The following is a 22,748-nucleotide window of genomic DNA, read 5'->3' as shown; positions in this document are numbered from 1 at the left end:
TGAGGTGCAGAGGCAGGCGTGGAACCCAGGTGTCCTTTCTCCACAGTCCTCTGCTCTTACCATTAGATCACACTCCCCCAGAATCAGGACCAGACCCCAGGAATCCTGATTCCCAGTTTCTCCCTCGACTCCTCGAAAGCAGGGAATAGAACCCAGGGATCCAGATTCCTAGACCCGTTCTCATCACTTGACCGTGCTCCCTGAACCACAAACAGGACCAGGATTTCACCCGATCCCCTGCAGTCACTACTAGACAACATGCCCCTCTTAGAGCTGAGACAAGAACCCAGGAGCCCTGACTCCCACCCTGTTCCAACCTCACCATGACCTTCCTTTGCCCCACCCCACCCAGTCAACTTTTAGACCACCATGATAAGCCAAAGAAAGTGCATCTTTCTCCTAAACCCCTGGAGCAACTGCTTGAGTAAGCAAGCTACTTAATGCACTAAGTTTGAATTCCTGGCTCTTGGCTGTGCTAATATTTGGAAAGGAGGGGTGAGCACCGGGCTGGAAAAATCTCATTGGTTTAAAAATCCTCAGCTGAGCTCAGTGAAGGGAAAAAGGCTCTTAAATCAGCGGTGTGGTCACCTTGAGGCTCATGAGAACAGCTGGCAGAGATGGTTAGAAAAGGACAATCATTCCCCCCTCCCTGAAAATTTTTAAAAATAAAGAGTTTATTTTGTCAAAATATTCCCTTTTCAATGAAAAAAAGGGGAACCAAACGATGTTAGAAAACAGTTTTTGGTTTAAACATTTCAATTTGATTTTAAAAAATGGTTTTTCATTGAAAAAGTGGGAAATTTGGCCAAAAAAGTGCAAGTTTTCTGTCGCTTGCTGTCAAAACACAACGATGATGGAAAACTTTTAACCATCTCTAACCGCCAACCAGATATCTGGGGAGCAGGCTGAGTCCAAGCACCTCGTACTGCAATCAAGGAATGAGAGAGGGGAAAATTAGCTTCCTGGGGGACCTGATTCAGAGAGGTTCTAAGCACCAATGCCCAGGCAATGATCTCCACATTACAGGTCGCTACACACGTTGCTAAAGCATCCATCACCATAATAGAAATCTACATCACACGTCTTCACGCACAAAGAAAGCTCCTGGAGAGAACGCTGTTCTCTACCTCCCAGCATACTTTTGTGTTGGAAAGAATTTCGTAAAAGATTTTGAAAAATATTAGGATAACATACTGCCCTGCCTCACTGGGTGGGGCTGGGGAGAGAGAGGTTGTGAAGATTCCAAGATGCCCAGACACTATAACAGAGGCCATACAGGTACTTTAGGCCCCATATGCAAGGCAGGGAGAGATTTAAACTACAAACATTTAGAGCTAGATTCAGATTTTAAACTCCCAGGGCAGTTTGGATGCAGAGTTTAGCCCCCCTTGCAAAGCAGTTTAAGATAAATGGCAGGAAATCAGAGTTATGTAAGGGACCAATTTGACCCCACTCATTTTAAGCAAAATGTCCCCTTTCACAGCTTTCATGAGCACCACTCACCACGGTGATCTAATGTTACACAAGCGCGTAATACAAACTTACAGGGGTTCACCCTACACCTGGCTCTAATTGTCATTTAGGGTTTGTCTACATTAGGAAATTGACTAGTGAAGCTATATTGGGGTAATAATTATTCTGCTACAGCTCTGCTGGCCAATTTCCCCATGTAGACAAGCTCTTACATTAATGCTCTTTTCAGCAGGCTGCCCATGGAAAAGAGCCTTGAAGCAGTCTTAATTCAAATAAAGATCAAGCCCTTTGGCTCAGTGTGAGCCATTGCAATCTTTGTGTCTACTGTATTGCCTTTCAGTGCTAAAGGACACCGATTCATACATAACACAGGGCTATCACTGGAAACACTTATGGTGTTTCAAATATGCATTCTCTTTATATTTGACAGACAGCAAATGCTATTAGGGTTACAAAAACTAATTGATTAGTATAAACCTTTGAGGATTAGCCAGAAAAACAGGAAGCGCCGTGAGCAGCCCCTATCAAACCCTAATACATATGTCCTTGTAATGAATGGGTATTTAATTAACATACAATTCCTATTAATTGTGCATTTAAAAACTGAATGTAAGGCCTTTGCCAAGCCACACACAGGCAACAGAAGGAAAGGCCGACTGACATTGCCAGGAATGTCTTTGCTTCTAAGAGAAAATTTTGCAGGGGGGCAGCTGGTAAAGGTAGGATTGTAATGACCTGAAATGCAGCATTACTATTCTATTTGTGCCGAAGCAATTGACAAGAGAATGATAAAGGGGCACTGAAATGTGATCACAGAGAGGCACTGTACTGTGATGTCAGCACAGGGCCAGGAGCTCCCAACATCCCACTCCCTTCTGACACAAATCTCCATGACCATGAATCAGTCACTGGGCTTGATTCAGTCACACTACAAGGCTCTTTGACATCAGCCCACACTCCACTTCAAGGCCACTTTCCATGGCTAACGCTTTAAAATGCGATTTTGAAGCCAGTTTAGGTTTACTTTAAAAAGCTTGAGCTGAGACCACTGCCCATTGCATCACCCTGTATCATCTCATTGTTTCCTTGTGCTCTGGATCAAGTTGCCGTCTCTTATATAGAGATTGCAAGTCCTTCAGGGGCACAGATGATCCTTCTGTGTATGTACAGAGCCTAGCACCATGGTGTCCTGGCACACAATGGAGGTTGCTAGGCGCCACTGCAATACAAAAATCTTGCTGCCCGTTGCTTTGTGGACACTTATTTAGGTTTAAACTGGACTTATTTGTGTTTAAAGTCTATTAGGAACTTCTTCAAGCTAAATCAAAATAAGCTTTCAAATGACAGGCATTGGATGGAAGAGAAAGTGAGTGTGTGCTCATGGGAGACATTAAAACTATGAGTGGGTTTAACCCTGGCTCTGTTGTACTTTGCACCAGCCATTCCTTTCACTTTGGCCACATCACACCTGTTGGAAAAAGCCTGCACTCCACAGCCTTCTGTATCGACGTCCAACATTTGCACTAGCGATACCACTCAGTCTTATCTGGAGGGTGAAAAGGCTTCTGCTATTGACCATCCAATATCAGGGTCCCAGTGGTGGGGGGCTGAAGCCTATTTCACCAGGAGACTCGCACATCAGTACCATCACTGAGCAATTAAGGCCTCCTCTGATAACCAAGGAGAGCTTTCCATGGATTCCTGCTGCTGGGATCGATGCTAGCCGCTGGCACAGTCCTAGGCTTCAAAGACACGTTTCATCCTTTAACCTGCCAACCTTGCGGTTATCAAGCTCCACCGCAGCACATAACTCATATTCATGGCAGGAAATCTCACCAGGCAAAATTTCAGATAGTCAAATGAAACAGTTAAGTTTTCCTTAGAGTCTACAGCGCAGTTATAGGAATGAGGGGAAAATGGTGACCATTTACTAGCACTTCAGTGATACAGCTTGTTAGGGCCAGGTGTTGTCTGGAGGATTCCCCACCTGTTAACATAAGAACAGCCAAATGGCCATATTAGGTCAGACCAAAGGTCCATCTAGCTCAGTATCCTGTCTTCTGAAAGTGGCTAATGCTAGGTGCCCCAGAGGGAATGAATAGAATAGGGAATCAAGTGATCCATCCCGTCGCCCATTCCCAGCTTCTGGCAAACTGAGGCTAGGGACACCATAACTGCCCATCCTGGCTCGTAGCCACTGATGGACCTATCCTCCAGGAACTTATAGAGTTCTTTTTTGAACCCTGTTGTAGTCTTGGCCTTCACGTCTTCTGGCAAAGAGTTCCACGGGCTGACTGTGCATTGGGTGAAGAAATACTTCCTTTTGTTTATTTTAAACCTGCTGCCTATTAATTTCATTTGGTGACCCCTAGTTCTTGTGTTAGGAGTAAATAACACTTCCTGATTTACTTTCTCCACACCAGTCATGATTTTATAGACCTCTATCATATCCCCTAGCCGTCTCTTTTCCCAGCTGAAAAGTCCCAGGCTTATTAATCTCTCCTCATACCGAAGCTATTCCATACCTCTAATCGTTTTTGTTGCCCTTTTCGGAACCTTTTCCCATTCCAATATATCTTTTTTGAGATGGGGTGACCACATCTACATGCAGTATTCAAGATGTGGGCGCACTGTGGATTTATATAGAGGCAATACGATATTTTGTCTTATATATCCCAACATTGTTTGCTCTGTTGTCTGCCACTGCACGTTGAGTGGATGTCTTCCATTATAGGGGGTGCATGGTTAGTTCTTCAGTAGCTCTTTAACAGCTGCTTATCTATCCCAACTATGTCGGTTAGTGTTATTCAGAGGGCAGGGTTAAAATGGCAAACAAAAAATACCCTGTACATGGGAAGGCTTGGACGAAGGGGCTAGAGATGGGCACAAGAACACAATGCACTTAAACCCAAGGATAATTACGACAAGATGATGGGATGACTGCACTGCAGCCAGCTGCCTTTGGCACCTCTTCAGCCTCGCTCGGAGCACACGAGCAGGTTAAAATAGGACACTGGCAAAAAAACTGCACAACTCCAAAGTCAGACGAGTTCCAGTACACGAATGGCGCCAAAACTTAACTCACCACACGCATTCCAAGAGGAGCCTCCATCTGTACAGTTTGGACAGTAGCCAGTCACTGGAAATTCAGGTTCGAGTTTGCTCTCCAGCTATGAGAGATGGGGGAGCCGAAACATGCCACTGAGGTCACACGCTTCTCTGGAGAGATGGGGAAAATAGCTACAGGGCAAACTCATTCTGTGAGCACCTCCCGCTGGAGGACATGAGTATCATCAATACGAACAGCCAGAACGCACTGTGCATCTCCACAAAGGAATGTTCAGAATGACCAGCATGTGGGTGTCGGCCGTGAGGACCAGGACGCAGTTTACAGCAGGCCAGAGGAACCACAAGCAGCAGAGCACGAAGCTGCCAGGTTACAAAGCTGCATGTGTACCAAGGAGAGAGCAGTCATGGTGACAGTCAGAAGAGGAGGCATACTCAAGGGTTTAAGGGAGCAATGACATGGCTACTGACAGCGCACTGTGGAGAAGGAAATACTGATCTCCATTAGCAGGAGAAAGGAGGGGGGGTTGTTAGAGAAATGCATGCGACGAGATTCTGTATGCAAGTGGCATTTACGGAAGCCTGTAAAAAATGGTCCTTGGCTAAGGCACAGGACTAGTAATCAGAACACCTGGGTATTACTCATGGCTCTGCCATACAACGATGGTCAATTCACTCCCCCCTTTGTGCCTCAGTTTCACCATCCCTACAACGCAGATAGTCATACTGACCTTTTGTAAGAGAACTTTTCCTCCGCAGGTCTCAAAGTGCTATATAACAGCTAGGCACCAGAGTGCCGAGATCAGTCTTGTGGTTAAAGCAATCAACTTGGAAGATCTGGATTCAGTTTTCAGTTCTGCTGGAGACTTCTTGTAAGACAACAGTTGAATCACTTAATCTATTTGCTTCCCATCTTGTAAAATGTGGGAGATTCTTGCCCATATCTCACCATGCATGTGAACATCCATGCATTAGCGTGTCTGAGGCATGAAGATACTCTGCTAATGGGCACCATATAGACAGAATCTGACAAAGCACAAAAACTAAAAAAACCTTGACGACTTATTTAAAAGGTTTATTTAACTTTTTAATTTGAGGTAAAATACTTTTTTTTTCTTTCAACTTCCATAACAAAATACAGAGCTATCAGATACCCCTGGAAAAAATATGTATATTATACATATATTTCTATAACATTACTTCATATATATATATAATATATATATGCAAACTTTTTTGAAGACTTTATAGAAAGTGGGACAGCTAAAGGCACTGCACAATGGAGTATTTAAAGACTACTTTACATTTTTATGTACATATACACACACTTAATTCTGCTTTCAGTGGACAGATAGCTCAAGCTAACAGAGTGTATGCATCCATATTAATCCCTGCTGAATCAACTCTAATAAAGTCAAAGAACATGCCTCACAAAAAGTGAATTTATTTTTTTTAAAAAAAACTTTCTATCAGTAAATACTTTTTCTCCTTAAAAACACACCAAAATTTAACAGGTTTTTTTTTTTTAAAAAACAATCTGATTAAAAATATTTCAAACCAAGAGAAGAAATCCTTTTTAAAACCCACCAGGAACCGTAAGAGGAAAAAAAAGAAAAAAGTTACTTTATAAAATAAACACATAATTATAGAATAAATAAAAAAATAAGACAACCAAGCAATGGATTTAACCTGTCTTGTAGGCGAAGACAGTGACAGCTTGTCACTAGGGTTTTAATGCTTCAAGAGGAGGCCATTCCTTTCTCTTCACCCACACAGTACTGTAGAGGTTAAATTCCCTATGTGGAGCAGGGCAGTATTAGCCAAATACCACCCCCAGCTACTATAGCCTTGCAAAACCCAACTCACCCTTCCCTGGGGGATGCAAGGAATAATTTTCATTACTGAGCAGACTGACCCCCAGGGCTTGACAATTTTGCAACACCGAGGGGAGATGCTCAGCTAACATTCCCAACCCTAGGCATTGCCCTGACAATTCTCCCCCTCTAACCTCAGATTAGAGCTGGTTGTCTCATTAAAGTTCCTTTCCTACAGATTCTCTATGGCTAAACAAAGCGAAAATGGTTTAAAACATTAACATGCTCTTGATTAGTTAATACAGGTGCACGCTGAGATTTCAACCATTTAAACTTTAAAAGTTTAAATATTTGGCACACTGGAATATATATCTATTTTATTTAAAATGTATTTATAAGCTTCCTCCTTTAAGCTGCTGGCAATGTTAAGTGTGGTCAGGAGGAACACCTTTGCAAAGAGGTGTCTTCCTGAGCCAGCTGGGGAACAGAGGAACGCTGCCTAATGGGCTTTGCCGCCCCCTTCTCCAAAGCTGAACACATCACCCCAACGCCGATGTACCCGGCATTCACTGGTCCATTGTCCTGAGAACCTGAGTCCTTTATCCCTGAACTTGGAGATCCCAGTTTGCAGTGCAATGACAATCGACCCTCCCACCCCCAACCCAAACCGATTGCAAACTTTTAAAGCCAAATAACATTTTAAATGTAGTTTTAACTTTCATTTGGAAAAAGAAGCACGAAACGGGTGATTTTATTTCCCCTCAAATGGGAGCAGCATCCCTTGATTCTGGCACTTGGGTATGATGGGGATGAAGATATGCATTACTGATTCGAAAGGCCTCGAGTTTCTATTCCTGAGTTCATACTGACATCTGCTGGCCCGCTCTTCGGGAAAGGGATGTTCCGAAAGACAGGAATGCCTTTCCCTTCCCCCCCACCCATGCTCACTTCCAAATTTGGAGGTAAACCTAGATGCTGAAAAGGCAACCCTGTGGGGGAATGATTTACGGCCAAGAACTGGGAGCTAGGAAGTCAGTGGGTTCTAATGCAGCGTGCACAGATTGGGCAGCTGGGAATGAAGGGGGAATTGCCCCATGGCACAGATGCTGCAACTAAACGGAGCTGCCCCAGTAAAGAGATCACAACCCCTTCTCCGCCCCTTGATTTACATACGTTTCTGCCAGTGCCTCTCAGGCAGTAGTTACCAAACAGAGCAGTTCGTCTCTGAATGCTCCTTGTACTATGTACACCATTCTGCTTAAGCAGGGCCTTATGGTCACGTTTTCAACTCACTGGCTCCAAGTTGAGCAGGCAAACTTCCCTCTTAACCATGTAGACCAGGTTTATAGTTGCATAATAGCGTATGCAAGTAGTACTCTGCTCACACATACTAAGTTCTCTAGTAAAGTAGCTAGCCTGCTCAAAACCGCTTTCCTAGACTTGCTTGAATATACAACAACACTATATATACGACTTTATCCCTGCCGAGACCAATCATTCAAGTGCCTTTCAAGGAATCATTAGAAATTAGTCCCAATGCAACAGGAAAGAATCACATTCCTTGGTGTAATCCAAAGCCCAGGCCAATTAGTCTAATGAAAAACATAGCTATCCAGGGAACCAGCAGGTTTATCGCAAATAATGTGGCAAGATTTACAAAACAAGGTCTGAGTAGCCACCACCACTCACCAAACTGCACTACAGTACCAGCTTGCCCTCTAAAATTCACCTCTGAACCTCTCTTGCCCCCACTGGACCACTGTCTTCAATGTCACCCTGCCCTGTTCCGGTCCCTCCACACAATCCTTTATACCCGCACCCATCGCAGTCAGTCTAAACAACGTTTTCCTCCCAATGGTATTAAAAGTGAGACAAACCCCCAATACCAAATGGAAACCCAACCTCGGTCAAGATGATCCAGCTGTTATACAAGCTTCTTCTATCAACAGACCCTGATCACATAAAGTGTATCTATGTACTTAAGGCATGACTCAAAGTGATAGGGGAACCAAACAATAAAGGGAGTAGATTTAACAAAGCTCTCATTCCTTTTCCATGAACTCACCACAATCAAATTAGAGGGTTAATCTTCCAATCACTTTCCCACCCCACCCATACTATTAGAAAGAAGAAAAAACCTAGGGTATATTTTAATGCATTCTATTAAAGGCATTAGGTTATATTTCCCACTCCACTACTCTCTTCCCTGAAAGATTTTACAATTGCTCATGGCTTTTTCAATATTTTAAGAAGGCTGAAAGAACAACCATTGTGTCTTCAAGTCTTAATGAGAGTTGTTTGTCAGAAATATAGCTTAGCTCAAAAACCACTGACTGCTGAGTTTTTAGCAGCTTCCTCCTACTGACGCCAAACTGTTTTGGTTTTTTGTGTTTGTCTTTCTGCAATCTCTGTTTCAATTTAAAGACAGTGCAACATTCCTGTCCGCCAAACCGCTGAAAAGAGCGACAGCTCGTGATGCCGACAAAAAAAAAATTAAAAAATCGCATCTCCGATTGAACTGTTTAGGAAATCTTTTCCACTGCCGCACCCGACGCCATAAAAAGAAACTATATTCAGATTCCTGCTTCTATAAATACTAGAGAATATAAAGTAAATTATGTCTGGAGTTCATAAGCCTCACTGGAGAGACTGTGGCTTGGTTTTCCTGGAGTTTGCGCAAGGTCTTGACTTCACGCACAGAAGAGGTTAGCGCCTCCCTCTCCTAACCAGGACAAGCAGAGTTTCACCTTCGATTCAACAAATTAAAACAAAACAAAAAACCAAAGTCCCAGTCCCTAGAATTATCAAAGCATTCTAGTCCCCCGCCCCCTTTGCAACTTTGCTACATAAATACATGGATTCTAATACAAACGGACTGTAGCGCTTTCCAGTTAGTTCCTAGGTGTCTGATGCAGCTGTGGCTGTCACTGCCTTGGGTGGCGGGACAAGGTGTGAGGCACCCAGCACGCCATTCCAGTGCAGCTTCCCGTTCTGATGCTCCTCGGGGGCTTCAGCCTGCCGGTCACCATTCCAACGACGTTTCAGACGCAGTTTTGGTGGCATCAGGGCATCCTCTCTCTTTTCCTGCACCCCGGTGTCTCCCACCGGCTCTCTGGATGGCTTCTCTCCACCTCCTTCCCCTTGCCCCTGAGATTCTTCGGTGGGGAAGTTTATTCGGGTAGGTGCTGGTGGTGCTGAGGGCCAGGATGGAACAGCTGGCCTGGCAAATACAGCCCCCCTCTCTCCTTCCAGGCTGGTGTTTGGCATCACCATGCCAGGCCCTTCCTCCTCCTCCTCACTTTTGTCCTTCCCTTTGGCTGGTGGCTCTTCACTCTCAAGCTCCTTGTCCGCTATGGGCTCAACCTTAATCCTGGGTGAAGCAGAAGCTAGCTGGGGGGCAGTTGCCTCTTCAGTGCTTTCCAGTCTCTCTCTGTTCTTCCGTCCCACGGGTGGAGGCTGTAGCTTGATCGGGAACTGGGGCTGTTCTTCGGGATGCATCTGGCACTGTAGTGGTGGGACCATGAGCCCCGGATAGCGGGGGAAAGTCCGCGGGCTCAGGTGGTAGTTGAAGACCGAGCAGGCTTGTGAATGCAGGTAGTGTTTCATTTCCTCAGGATTGAAAGAGAAGCAGCTGCTACCTGTGAAGGGGCTGAGACTTGGCGAGGGGCTGTAGGAGAAGAGGGTTGGAGTCAGAGACAAGGCAGGCGAGATTGGGACATTTAAGACCCCACCGCGTCCTGGAAGAGGGGACACGGCAAAAGGACTGTGAGGATCCGGATAGATCCCAGGCCTCGTGAAGACAGGCAGCATGACTTCTGGCTTGCGCTTCTGATTATTGATGCTCCCAGGGCCCACTGCATTCCGAGAAGCCATGAGATCCACGCCACGCCGCCAGTCTGAGGAGACATCCTCCAACTCTGGCACGTCAGGCTTCCTGTCACTGCTGTCGTTCAGAGGCTCCTGGCTGGATGGCCCCAGGGATCCACCGGAGAACTGGCTGGACTGGGCGTCCTCGGTGGGAGAGTGGCTGTCCAAGGGTGGGAAATGGAAACGGGACGAAGCGGTGGGGATGGGTGGGGCACTCTGTGGGACAACACCTGGTGCAAGGGAGAGAATGAGAAAGAAGTGTTAGGAACCCACATGGCCAGGGAGGAAAGTGTCACATGTAAGAGCTTCATGGCTGGGGCTTCAACTGGAGATACTTAAAAATGTAATATAAAAGCACCACATATGCTCAGCAGTGTAACAGGTGATTGGCTGGGAGCAGCATTAGAAACCTGCTCTTTATTCCCCTCATTTCGACTAGCAACTAATTGGTGATTTTCGGATCCAAACATGTTTCCCCTGCCCCTTCTGTCTCTCTCGAGTTCTCCTTTGCTCTCCTGTTTAACTGAGAGGCTTTTTGAGGAGGAAACATGCATGACAGACATTATGCAATACAGCTTTATTGAAGCCACTACACACACCACTGATAAAGCTCCAATTCTTATGACAAATTCAAAACCCACCCGTTTGTGCTTTTCCAGAATGGAAGAGATTTGATCTCAGACGTTTCCCCACCATTTCAGACAACTCCCATCTGAAGGCTTGAGAAGACCCTTGTGCTTAAATATTTGCTATTACTAACAGAAGTCTGATTACTGCAGTTTTGTGCCTGCTCTCACCTCAGACACAAAGAGACCCAAACACTTCTACCTGGTAAAGTGCACACAAAAGAAAGGGGAGAGGGGAAATCGGATTCCAGTGCCCCAAACAGGTTTAATATCCCAACCCCCAGCCCCAGCCAGGAGGAAAGAAAACAGGTTGTAATTAGACAGATGCATTCCAAGTCTCCAAACTATTTTTTTTTTTTTAAATGCATGCCCCAGGGACAGGAGGGAGTGGCAGCAAACAGGAGCAGTAGTGAGCAATGTTGGGGTGGAACTGCTCAGACTTGTTGCTGTAGTAATTATAGATCTGCAGTGCAGCTTCACGCTACATTTTATATCCCTCATGCTTGGGTTCAGGGCACCTGGAAAATACATTTCTTCCCTACATGCGACACTTCTCACATGGGGGAAGTAACTCTACTTCATGGCATTTTCTGCTCCTCCATTGGCTCCTACCCCAGGGTGGATGTTTTCTCAAAGGACAGGCTCTTTGAAACCACAATTCTGGTCTTTCATGGTTGAGACTGCCAAATGCGGAGTTAGATGCTCAGTGGTTGCACAGCCAGGATCTAGCTAGGTATTTATGAAGTGCCCCAGTCATCGTGGTAGCTAAGCACAAAGTACAGCAGTAAGGATAACAAACGTCTCTCTCACAGACTAGCATCCCCCACTTTGAATAGCTGCCACCACTCAGTCTCCACAAACACTATCCCCTTTTCTTTGTTAGGTTGATCTTCAGCCATTTATCAGGCCTTCTTGATGAGGTGAGCCCTGCATGGCGCTCTGAACATGGCCAGGCGAGGGTCCCTTCTGATCCAACTCCTTGCAGAACTGAGTTCTGCAGTTTAGGCCCCAAACATAATGGCTCCCAGAAGGATCCCACTGATCATGTTCAACATGATCCTCCTTGATGAGCATGGGGGCTGTTTAGATATGCAGGTGCCATTCTACACCCACCAACGGCACTTGTAACGTTAGAATGCATTCTTTCCTGGGGCCGTGTGCTCCCTATGATTCCGGAGTCAGCCCTCAATCCTAGGAGCATCTTAAATTCCACCGCAAAACCCAGAGTGGAACTCAAGATGGATGGACCCTCTGACAATATAATTACAGCATTAATGCTGGCATTAGCCCAAACCCTGGTGTGGAACTTATACTCAGGATTTACTGACTCAAAGACAAGAGACTCAATGCCCTGAACATTCTTATGGCCAACACCGATGCTTCCTGTCTAAGCACCTTGTGGCTACCCTGCTAAACCACTGTGGATTTGGGTCACCATAAGAGTTCAGGAGCTCCCGTGACTCACAAGCCAGTCAAAACCTACCACTGGAAGCTGCTCTGATCTGCACTTGATAGTAAATTCTCCTGAAAGCCAGAGCAATTTAGCCACGAATTGTTCTGCTTGACACAAAAGGGGCAGGAACACAGCAAACAAGGACTGCTGTCAGCATAAGAGCTGGTTTAACTGCTCTTCAGGAGAGCAGGGAGCTCTTTATTGCTGTCTTTAGGCTGTGAACATTTTGATAACATTTACATGCAGCTAGTCCCAGAGACCTCTGGACATCGTAACAGGAAAGGTCACATTTATACGGCACCATAAACGTACAGGGTGCTTTGCAAGCATGTACGACAAGGTCCCTGCAATAGAACTGAAACCCTCTATTATCAGAAGGACAAGACACTCCAATACAACAGCGAGCGAAGCAAACCCCCAACATCCAGTAAAGACAACCAACCAACCAAGCTTACACAGAAAGCCTATATGCCTTGAGCTTGCCTTGAAGGCTGCTACAGGAGGGCAAACGGAGGGGAAGTGCACCCCAGTTTAAGAATCACCATAGTACTGACATTCTCACCCTATTAGCACTGATTGCTTGGAAGCCTGGACAAATGAGAGACTGTGGAAGGAACCTGTGCAGATCACTGGGTGTGATTTTAGCTGCCTCCCTGCACTACAGGCACATCACAGCATAGGCTCAGCGTTCCATATGCTGCCAATCAACGCCCATTGATTAAGATTTGACAGGAACCCCGTTTCCAGCTTACCATTGGGCCGTATGTTAATAAATGGATAGTTGGGCATCACCAGCTTGTTGAAGTTGAACTTGTAGGTAAACCTTTTGCCTTTTGTCTTGTGAAGAATCCTCTTGTTGTAATAATATCTGTCAAAAAAAATTAAAACGCTATCAAGAGCTCTGCCAGTCAGATGCAATACAGCTTAATGTCTCTTGCTTAAGCCACTCTAAGGCCTGCCTGCCTTCCTTCTACTGTGTCCAGGTTCCAACTGTCTACAAAGAAATAAAGCTACTCAGAGAAGAAGAGTAAAATTAAGCACATGAAAATTGAGGTTGTTTACAGGAAAAGTTTCCAAAGAAGTATAATTCCTAGCTTGTCTCTAGCTCTTTTCAGCCATTGGTCTCAAAGCACTTTGTGACGGTTAGTACCATTATCCGCTTTTTACAGATGAGGAAACAGACAAAGTGACTTGCCCAGGGTCACCCAGCAGGCCTGGCAGAGCTGGGAATAAAACTGTAGATCCCACTGCAGCACTCTCTCTACCAGGCCTCCCAAAGGGTGAAGTCAGTGACACTGCCTCCCAACACAGGGCTTCCTAGGACTGTGGTTCCCAGAGGGCTTGCTGGCAGCCCAGAGAGCTGGCCGGGCACATAGTACTGGCTCATCATTTCCAACTGCTAAATTCCATTAAAGATAGCGAAGTATGTTACTTTTCTGTGGCTTCTATTCCATATAAGCAGTAGCTGCTGTTGCCACAGGGATGTTAAAGGATTGAGAATGGGAAGGAACGTGTCCATAAAACAGTCTGGATTAAAGTAAAGCTCACATTCTGAAAGCATATGGGAGCGCCCACTCAATGGCATCAGTGGATCTGCTGCCAAAAGTGTCATTGTGTTGTTAGAAGGTGAGCAGAGATGCCCTCAAAGGTCCTTTCCATCTCCAGCTTCTTGGATGCTATAGGAGACACCATGGTCCGGGGCAATGGATGGGCATTCAGGAGACCTGGATTCTGTCCCAAGCTCTAACACTGAATTGCCTGTGAGCTCGGGCGAGTGACTTCCCCTCTGTGGTCTGATTTACCCATCACTGTGTATTACTATTCCTGATACATCCTCCTTTCTCAAATCCTTTGGTCAGACTACAAATAAGCAGTGCTGCTACTCAGCTAGCCAAGCTTCATCCATGGGGATGGAGCCTTAATGGAGCCAAACGAAATCCAGGTGCTGCACATCTGCGAGGAAATCAGAACCTGGCTGAAATCAGCCTGGGGGCAGCAGCACCTCCCCCGGCCACAAACTCCCATGGGGACCATACCTGCTAGCACCAGGGCTAACCTTGGTCCGCGGGCTCCCAGTGACCATGTCTACACTATGAGCTTGGGGTGTGATTCCCAGCTTGAGAAGACATGCTCTAGCTCACATCAAGGTAGCACACTACAAATTGTAGCGTAGCCATGGTAGTACTAGCTCAGGTAGCGGCGAGCGACTGTGTGGGTTAGCCAAGCCACCTTCGCACCTGCGGGGTTAAGTGGGTTTGCACTCAGAACGGCTGCCTGTGCTACCAGGGCTACACACCTGTTTTTAGCACGCTAGCTCGATGAGAGCTACTGCATGGCAACGCAAACAGGAAATCACAATCCTAGCTCACAGTGTAGGCCTAACCAGTACACTGAAATACTACATACGATTCACCCCTTGTTATTTAAAATCTTGGTTGTGGGCACCCTGTGTTTGCACAGATGGCAAGATTTCAAGCAGCTGGAATACAGGGAGGGGGTGGGAACACAAAGGTTTCCTACTTGAGGTGGCTGCTTGTGCCAGCACTGCTGATTAATCTCACTTCAGCAAAGTTCTGAGTGCGATCGAGGAACCAAGGCATGGCTGGATCAGGCAGGTGGAGTTTTTTCCACTCCCATACATCAATTGCAGCCTTGGTGTTATTCAATTTATTATTTCCTTCCTGTTCCATTATGTGTCTGTTTTGTTTGCTTCCTTGTTTATCTTTGCCTGCCCTGCCCAGGAGGGATCAGAGGGCACATGACAGCGAGGCCCATGTTATTAGCGAGGTTGGTAACACCACAACTTCTCAGAACGGAGCCCAGTGTCATCTTTATAATGACAGCTCTGACCAGGCTACATCTCCCCAGCCAACAGGACTGTGCCCATTTTGAGCTGCTTCCCGTTTCAAACTACAGAGCAGAGACTGAAAAGCTCTTTAAGGGGGTAAATAAAACCGGTTTGTGTTCTGGTGAAGGTTACGCAGGGCGAAGATTTCAAGAACTAGGATTGAAGCTGGCAAGGAGAAAAGGTAACAGAACTTTGCTAATAGCTTCAGAAGAGCACAGTAAAAACTGATTAACCCTCATCACCCTGCCTGCCACCACTAAACCAAATGACACTACTGGCTATATACTACCCTCTGTCTGGTTCACACTCCTATGATGTCAACAGCTCTTAGCAGGTTAGAGCTGAGCTCTAATGCAGCACAGCTGAATTTACTGCCACAGCAGGTGCAGAAGAACACTGAGGGGGGGCCAATGATGATTATTTTTGTATTATTGTAGCACCTAAGGGTGAGACCAGGATCCCACTGCGCTGTGACTTACATTTATAGATACGAGCGCCAGGATAAAGACAAGGGAAATACAACTACTGTAAAACAACTGATTGTAGAATCAAGAAAGAACCTTAATCCCAAGTTTTCACCCTCTAATTCTGTAGAAGTAGGAACTGGTCTTAAACCAGGGAGTTGCTTTCTCAGAAATTGTATCACTGATGGAATAATGGAATAAGCCAATGTTTTTTCCTGCAACATCTATAATACTCAAGCAGGTATCAGAATTGGAGGAAGAAGAGAGACAGGAAAGCTCCCGAGAAGTAAATCATCCTGATTACAATGATTTTCAAGTTATAAATGCAAATTTATGGCATTTCCCCCCACAGTTGGGTAGAGGACAAATCTGCTGTTATGTCACAACCCTTTGGCAACCATGTGGCCATTTCCTCCTCATGTCTGTCCAACCTTTTCCAAATACAACTGTATCAACCAATCAGATGATCCCATAATTTTCCAAAGTTTAGGGGCAATTGAGTGGTGGGAGGGGGGAGAAGAGGAGTCAATTTCCACAATCAACTTTCTACATGAATCAGCCCCATCTTCCAGCTACCCTTCCGTCAGCCCCATTCTGAAAATTTCACCCTCGTCAACAATTGTTTACAAGCATCCTTCCATTTACCTGAGGGCCCGGCTCAGCTTATCGTAGTTCATTTGCGGTTTGCATTTCCTCCTGCCCCACAGACGCGCCACTTCATCTGGATCCTTGATCACAAACTCCCCATACTCGCCCTGCTGCCAGGCGATGACATGGCGGAACTCCTCCTTCTGCAGTAGCTCCAGGATGAAGTGCCAGAGCTGGATCTGACGGGAGCCGGGGCTGGATTCAGTTTTGTATGCCCACTCTGGGAAGTGATAGCCTTGAACAGAACCCAAAGCAACAGAGTGAAATAATGAAAAGCCATTAAAACAAAAGAATAGATAGTAAACTGGAGCTAGGAGCAGAGCTCAGCAATTGTAAGGTATTTAAAGCAGTGGCTGCTTTTCACTGCGTCTAGCAGAATGGAGCTGTGATTTTGGTTACGGTCTCTACACGCTACTATAGTATAAACATTAGGACTAGAACTCCAGGGTCCTGTCCAGCAGGCCCTTACGGTAACAACGCAATACCGCCTCCCTAGAGAGGAAAATGCAAAAAATCAACATTGTGAAACCAAACAGAAGCAAGAACTAAAGATAAAGACATTAGAAGAACCAGAAAGAATGAAAAGGGATCTTTACACACCAGACATCTTGGCCATATTTTTGTACTTGGGTGTCTAAAATCAGGCAGCTAAATCCATATTTAGGCATCTAAACGAGAGGCCTGATTTTTAGAGGTTTTGAGCACCCACAATTTTCAACAAATCCAGTAACCTGCCCAGCCTCTAAGAGGAAACCTTAGTCTACACCACTTTCAGCCATGGTGACAGGTGCTTATGAATGACTGTCAAGTTTAGCTGGGTCAGAACTGTTTTCCAGCATAACTATTGGTGCAGGGTTTCCCAGATCATTGTGGATAGGGTGGTTTGGGGTTCTTCTGAGAACTGTGCTAAGCCAAGCTGTCTTACGGATGGATGACCTCTGTTACACCTCCATATCAGACAGTAATTGGGTACGAAAATAGTTACAAGGCATAGCGAGGCATGAACCAAGGTCAGAGATCACAAACCCTGCATGGAAAACATCTATAGGAAAATGTATTCAAGTCTTAACCCAGTAACTGCTCTGTGTGATTCTAAATCCAAAACTCACAGCACACCAGACCTCACCTATAACGTAATTACAGAGCTGTTTGATATTAATGTTGATGGCCTGATTCCCATCCACACACAGCTCTGACAAAGGGGCCTTTACACTGTCAGAAACACCTAAAGGGTTCTCAGTGTGCAGAGTCTCACATTATACACACTTCCTTACCTTCTGCTCCTTCTGGCTTATCCACAATGCTGCAGCCTGCTTTCATTTTCTCCCTCCTGCTGACTGTGGAATAAAAGGAAATAAGCAACAACCATATCAATATGCAATTATTACCCACAGGACTTTGAATCTTGTTCCTTCCTGTATAAAGCTCCCTTAGACAAAGTAGCCACCCCCAACCGATAATACTCCCAACTCCAAGAGATGGTACCCAGATTTCATTGCTATTAGCAGCCATCATTACCAGTACCTGACTTAAAACCACACAGCATTTAATATCTGCTTCCCTCCTGACCTGCCATTGAAATATAAAAATCAAACACTACAGCAAGACAGGACCATGAGACAGACAAAACAAGCCAAACAGTTTGTCTTCTGTTACTAGACAGGCCTGAGTGCCAAAATACACAAGCTGCTGAGCTCACCCAGATGTACCAGCAAGAGGGAAAAAAATATCCAAACATCTGAATTCCGCTCAAGAATGCACATCTGATTTTGATTTCTTTAGGCCAATTAACCCTGTGTTAAGAACTACCTGCATGTGCTTTTCTTGATCACACAGAGCAAGGCTTAGATATAGGCATTTCATGTTCCCAAGAATATTCTGAGGTACAGGACGTAAACACATAAGTTCCTACTACCCATGGCATTATTCAAGCAAAGAGACATCAAAAAGCACTGCAATTGTCCAGTGGACCGGGGGGGAGGGAGATGTGCATCTCTATTCAAGTTGAAAGATAAGTGGGGGGCCACAATTAGGCCTAGATCGGTCTACACAGTCCCTTGCGAACAGTATCCACCATCAAGACTGTGGAAATTAAACCTTGTTTCAGCCCTTCGTAGGGATGACTGAATGTTTGGTTAAAGATTTATACTTCCTCAATGAAGTTTCCTGTTAAGATCTATGTTTAGAAACAGTAAAGCTAAGGAAAGCAGGGGAATGGAGGTAGGTGAGAATAGAGTGTTGCCCTCTAAAAATGGAAGAACCAGTTGGTTTCTTTCTTCTACAATAAGTTTAAAAAAAAACAGAAACAAAAAAATCTTGTTCCCTATAGTCTAAATTTCCAGCTGAGTAAATAAAGATTGGAATTGGCAGGGTTACAGAATTCATCAGTATTTAATTTATAAGCATAACCCTATCTGCTTGAGGTTATGGGTGCAACCCCATTTTGGGGGGAGGTATCCTATATCCTAATATGTGAACAACAATGTTCAATTTCTATGGAACCTTCCTTTGGGGCCCTCAAAACATTTATATTAATGCACCCAAACCTCTCCACTGCCACCGTGGGTGGGGCAGGACAATTTAAAGTAAGTTTCCTTCCCCCCCTCCACCCCAGTGTTTAAACACTCAAGTTATAGGGAGTCAGTCATTAATGAGAGAAAACCAAGAGCCCTAACAAACCAGGATTAGAGCAAACAATTTCTCCTAACAGAGCAGAAGCTGATAAGGGCCAATAAATGGATTAACCAGCCCAGCACTAACAATACCCCTGAGACCCCAGCACCTTTCTCCTAATACTCACCACACCCCTCTCCCCAGGTGAGTTCCTCTGATGGACCCACACGCTCCTTCTCCCCCAGGTCCTAGGAACTTCCCGCACACTTCTATTTAGTGGCTTGTCAAACCCCACCACCGTGAGCCACCCCAAAATACCCCCATCAGCTCCTTAGGGGCCCGCTTTGAAACTGACCTTGTCCTGCAGCCATCAAAAAACCCGATCCAGAAACACAAACCCCACTGGACACCACAGACCTCCAAAGCCCCCACTGCTTCCTCATCCAGCCTCCCACCCTCTCTGTCCCCAAAGAGCACCCCTATCCTTCCTTATATATCCCCCCCAAATCCTTCCCCATTGAGCCTCGGCCCCCCAACAGCTCCAGAGACCCCCATCCCCTGCCCCTAGTAACCCCCTCTCCCCATTAGTCCCAGGGATTCCTCCGCTAAGGTCCACGTCTATTCTCCCTTCTCCAAGGAACCCCCATCAACCCCAACGCCCTCCCCCATTGACCCCCAGATCCCACCGCCTGCCCCCCGTAAATACGGTATTCCCCTCCCCCATTAGTCCCAGGGATCCCCCCGCTCAGGTCCACGTCTATTTCCCCTTCTCCAAGGAACCCCCCCCATCAGCCCCAACCCCCTCCCCCATTGACGACCTCAGCCTTGATCAGATCCCACCGCCTGCCCCCGTAAATACGGTATTGTCCCCTTCCCCCATTAATCCAGGGATCCCCCCGCTCAAGGTCCACGTCTATTTCCCCTTCTCCAAGGACCCCCACCCCATCAGCCCCAACCCCTCCCCACTGACCGCTCAGCCGCCTGATACTCCCCAGACCCCGACGCCCTGCCCCCCCGTAAATACGGTATTCCCCTCCCCCCATTAGTCCAGGGATCCCCCCGCTCAGGTCCACGTCTATTTCCTCTCCAGGAACCCCGCCCATCAGCCCGCACCCCTCCCACTGACCCTCACCCCTGATACCCCCAGATCCCACACACCGCCTGCCCCCCGTAAATACGGTATTCCTCCCCCATTAGTCACAGGATCCCCCCGCTCAAGTCCCGTCTATTTCCCCTTCTCCAGGAACGCCCCCCATCAGCCGCCAACCCCCTCCCCCACTGACCTCACCCTGATACCCCCAGACACCGCCCTGCCCCCGTAAATACGGTATTCACCTCCCCATGAGTCCCAGAACACCCCCCCCCAGCCAGGCCCGACGAGCGGCTGAGGCGGCGCCGCGGGCTGAGGGCGGGAGGCGGCGGCGGCTCACGCGGCGGCCCGGGAGTCGGCGGGAGGGCGGCCCGCCCGGCCGGCGCTCCACCTCAGTCCCCGGCGGCGGCTCTGGGCGGCGGAAGTCTGCGCGGTCGCGAGTGTCTGGCCTCGCTCGCTCCCTTCGCTCCTGCTTTTGCCTCCCTCGCCACCCGCCCAGCAGCACGGGAACCGAACCAAGCGCCGCCGCAACACGCGCTTCCGCCCCCGCAGTGGCGTCCACCGGCGCAACGGCCACCGAGCGTCACCTCCCGCGCCGTGCACACAACACACACACACGCGCGTCACCCCACCCACACCACTCCACAACGAGTGGCCCGAGGGGACAAAAACTGCCCAAGAGCTGAAGCGGGAATAGAAATGGGAAGGGGGAGGAGATATGGGGAGGAGGATAGAGGGACATAAGGGGGAATAAAGGAGGGGAGGGGAACAAGAGGAAGGATGGGGGAGAAAGGGAGGGAGAAGGATAATAAGGGGGAGGGGAATATATAGAGGGGATGGGGAGATAAGGGGAGGGGGGACTGGAGGAGGGGAAAGGGGACATAAGGGGGAATAGCGGGGGGAGACGGGGCTGGGGAATATAGAGGAGAGGAAGGAGATAAGGGGCGGGGGGAATGGAAGAGGGTTAGAGGGGGAGAGGGAATAGAGGGAGGGGGATGGAAAGGGGAGGGAGGATAAAGGGGCAGGGGGAATATAGAGAGGCGATGAGAGAGATAAGGGGAGGGGGGAATGGAGGAGGGTTAGAGGGGAAAGGGGACATAAGGGGGAATAGACGGGGGGAGACGGGGCTGGGGAATATAGAGGAGAGGAAGGAGATAAGCGGAGGGGGGAATGGAAGAGGGTTAGGGGGAGGGGCAATAGAGGGGGAAATGGGGAGGGGAGGGGGAATATAGAGGAGAGGAAGAAGATAAGGGTTGGGGGGAATGGAAGAGGGTTAGAGGGGGAGGGAGAGATAAGGGAGGGGAATGGAAAGGGGAGGAAGGACAGAGAGAGGAGGGAACATAAGGGAGGGGAGGGGGAATATAGAGAAGGGAAGGAACATAAAGGAGGGGAGGGGGAATATAGAGAAGGGATGAGGGAGATAAGAGGAGTGGGGAATGGAGGAGGGTTAGAGGGGGAGGGGGAGACCTTGCTGTGCGACCTTGGACAAGTCCCTTCCCGTTTGTCTGACTGGGGGCACTTTGGAGCCCTGGTTCTGTGTCTGTGGATTTCAGCTGAACGCTCTCGCTCTTGGTGCTACTGGCACACAAATAATAGCAATGGAGGGCTCAGGTGAAGGTCCAGCTGGAGAGGACGTTAGGAAGATGTTGCACGGGGCAAGAGCCCCATGTTAGCAACAAGGTTATGGGGGGCAACGCTGGGGAGGCTGGGGTCACTTTCCTCAGCATTCCCTGGTGGGGGGGAACAGAGATGAGAGCCTGCCAAGTCACCCTCCATGCACCATGCTATTTTTTGTGGGGAAGGCATCTGTCTGATGCTTTTAGGGGGCCCTGTCCATGCATTGCACATCGGGGTTCTTGGGGGGCAGCACTCTCCAGGGCTCAAGGTGGGAGATCCTTATTCACTAGTCTCAGGGAGCCTTTCCCTTGAAGGATCCACAATCCTTTCCACAATCTCCAAGAGGCCTTTCGCTGTCCAGGGGGCGGACGGAATGCACCCAGAGCCAGGGCAGGTACCAGGCGCCAGGGCTTCCGCTACTCCAGGGAGCCTAGGATAGTCCCAGGGCATGCATGCCAGGGAATGGGCTGCGTGCGTGTCTCCCACGCTCTGGTAAGCAGCAGCAGCACACCCTGGGCTGTTTGCAGCTGGGCTGGCATCCAGCAGTCCAGCAAACGAGTGCCAACCCACTGAGTCAGACTGCACCTGCACCTTGCTCGGGCAGTGCTCGTGCCAGGCTGAAAGGAGCGCATGGGGGAAAGTACCTTTGGTATCGAAGCCCCAGGCGTGGTTCCATGTTTGAAGACTGCAGCATATCCTCCAAATTCCAGCCCTTCTTCTGTGAGTGCAGAACCAATCTGCTGAGAACTGGCACGTAAATCCGCTCATTGGTTTAGGAGTTAATTCATTTTTAACAGGTCCTTTAAGAAACTTAGCACGCTGAGCCAGACCACCGTTTCCATGTCCTGACAGATCTTAATAATGGAGCAGTGTAACTGATACGTGCTCCCTGTTGCTCCTATAATCTGGTCCTATTACCTCCTTCCCTCCCCTGTTTAGTCACCTGTTGCAATGTCCTGCTTGTGAATTCTCCGGAGCAGGGGCTGTATCTGCTATTTGTGCACTGGGATTCGGTGGTGCCACCGCACTACGGGTAACAATGACAAGTGCACAGGCCTTTCTCTGAAAGTCTCCCATCCAAACATTGACCCCACTCAACCCTGCTTAGTTTGCCTGAGTCACTAGGCCACCGGCATGGGGAAATCTCGAGTATTGGCTAGCAGCCCGAA

General features: G+C 47.6%; 1 protein-coding gene across 3 annotated transcripts; it reads right to left on the bottom strand.

The window, feature by feature from the left end:
- Nucleotides 1-5,598: 5,598 nt before the first annotated feature.
- Nucleotides 5,599-22,504, bottom strand: ETV3 (ETS variant transcription factor 3). 3 transcript variants are annotated; one of them, XM_075071056.1, is made up of 5 exons: nucleotides 22,224-22,504; nucleotides 17,534-17,596; nucleotides 16,257-16,494; nucleotides 13,052-13,167; nucleotides 5,599-10,450 (listed from the first exon to the last, which is right to left on the bottom strand). In XM_075071056.1, exons 1-5 carry the CDS (start codon nucleotides 22,345-22,347, stop codon nucleotides 9,252-9,254), a joined length of 1,740 nt encoding a protein of 579 aa, XP_074927157.1. In that variant the 5' UTR covers nucleotides 22,348-22,504; the 3' UTR covers nucleotides 5,599-9,251. The 3 variants fall into 3 exon arrangements, with proteins under 3 accessions (XP_074927157.1, XP_032647953.1, XP_074927156.1); XM_032792062.2 differs by lacking the exon at nucleotides 22,224-22,504 and adding an exon at nucleotides 20,354-20,465; XM_075071055.1 differs by lacking the exon at nucleotides 22,224-22,504 and having other exon boundaries at nucleotides 17,534-18,211.
- Nucleotides 22,505-22,748: the final 244 nt, after the last annotated feature.

This window comes from Chelonoidis abingdonii, chromosome 11, assembly GCF_003597395.2.
Source record: "Chelonoidis abingdonii isolate Lonesome George chromosome 11, CheloAbing_2.0, whole genome shotgun sequence".
Taxonomy (NCBI): Eukaryota; Metazoa; Chordata; order Testudines; family Testudinidae; genus Chelonoidis; species Chelonoidis abingdonii.
The sequence above is the reverse complement of the archived record's forward strand: the minus strand, read 5'-3'. Positions and strand labels throughout refer to the sequence as shown.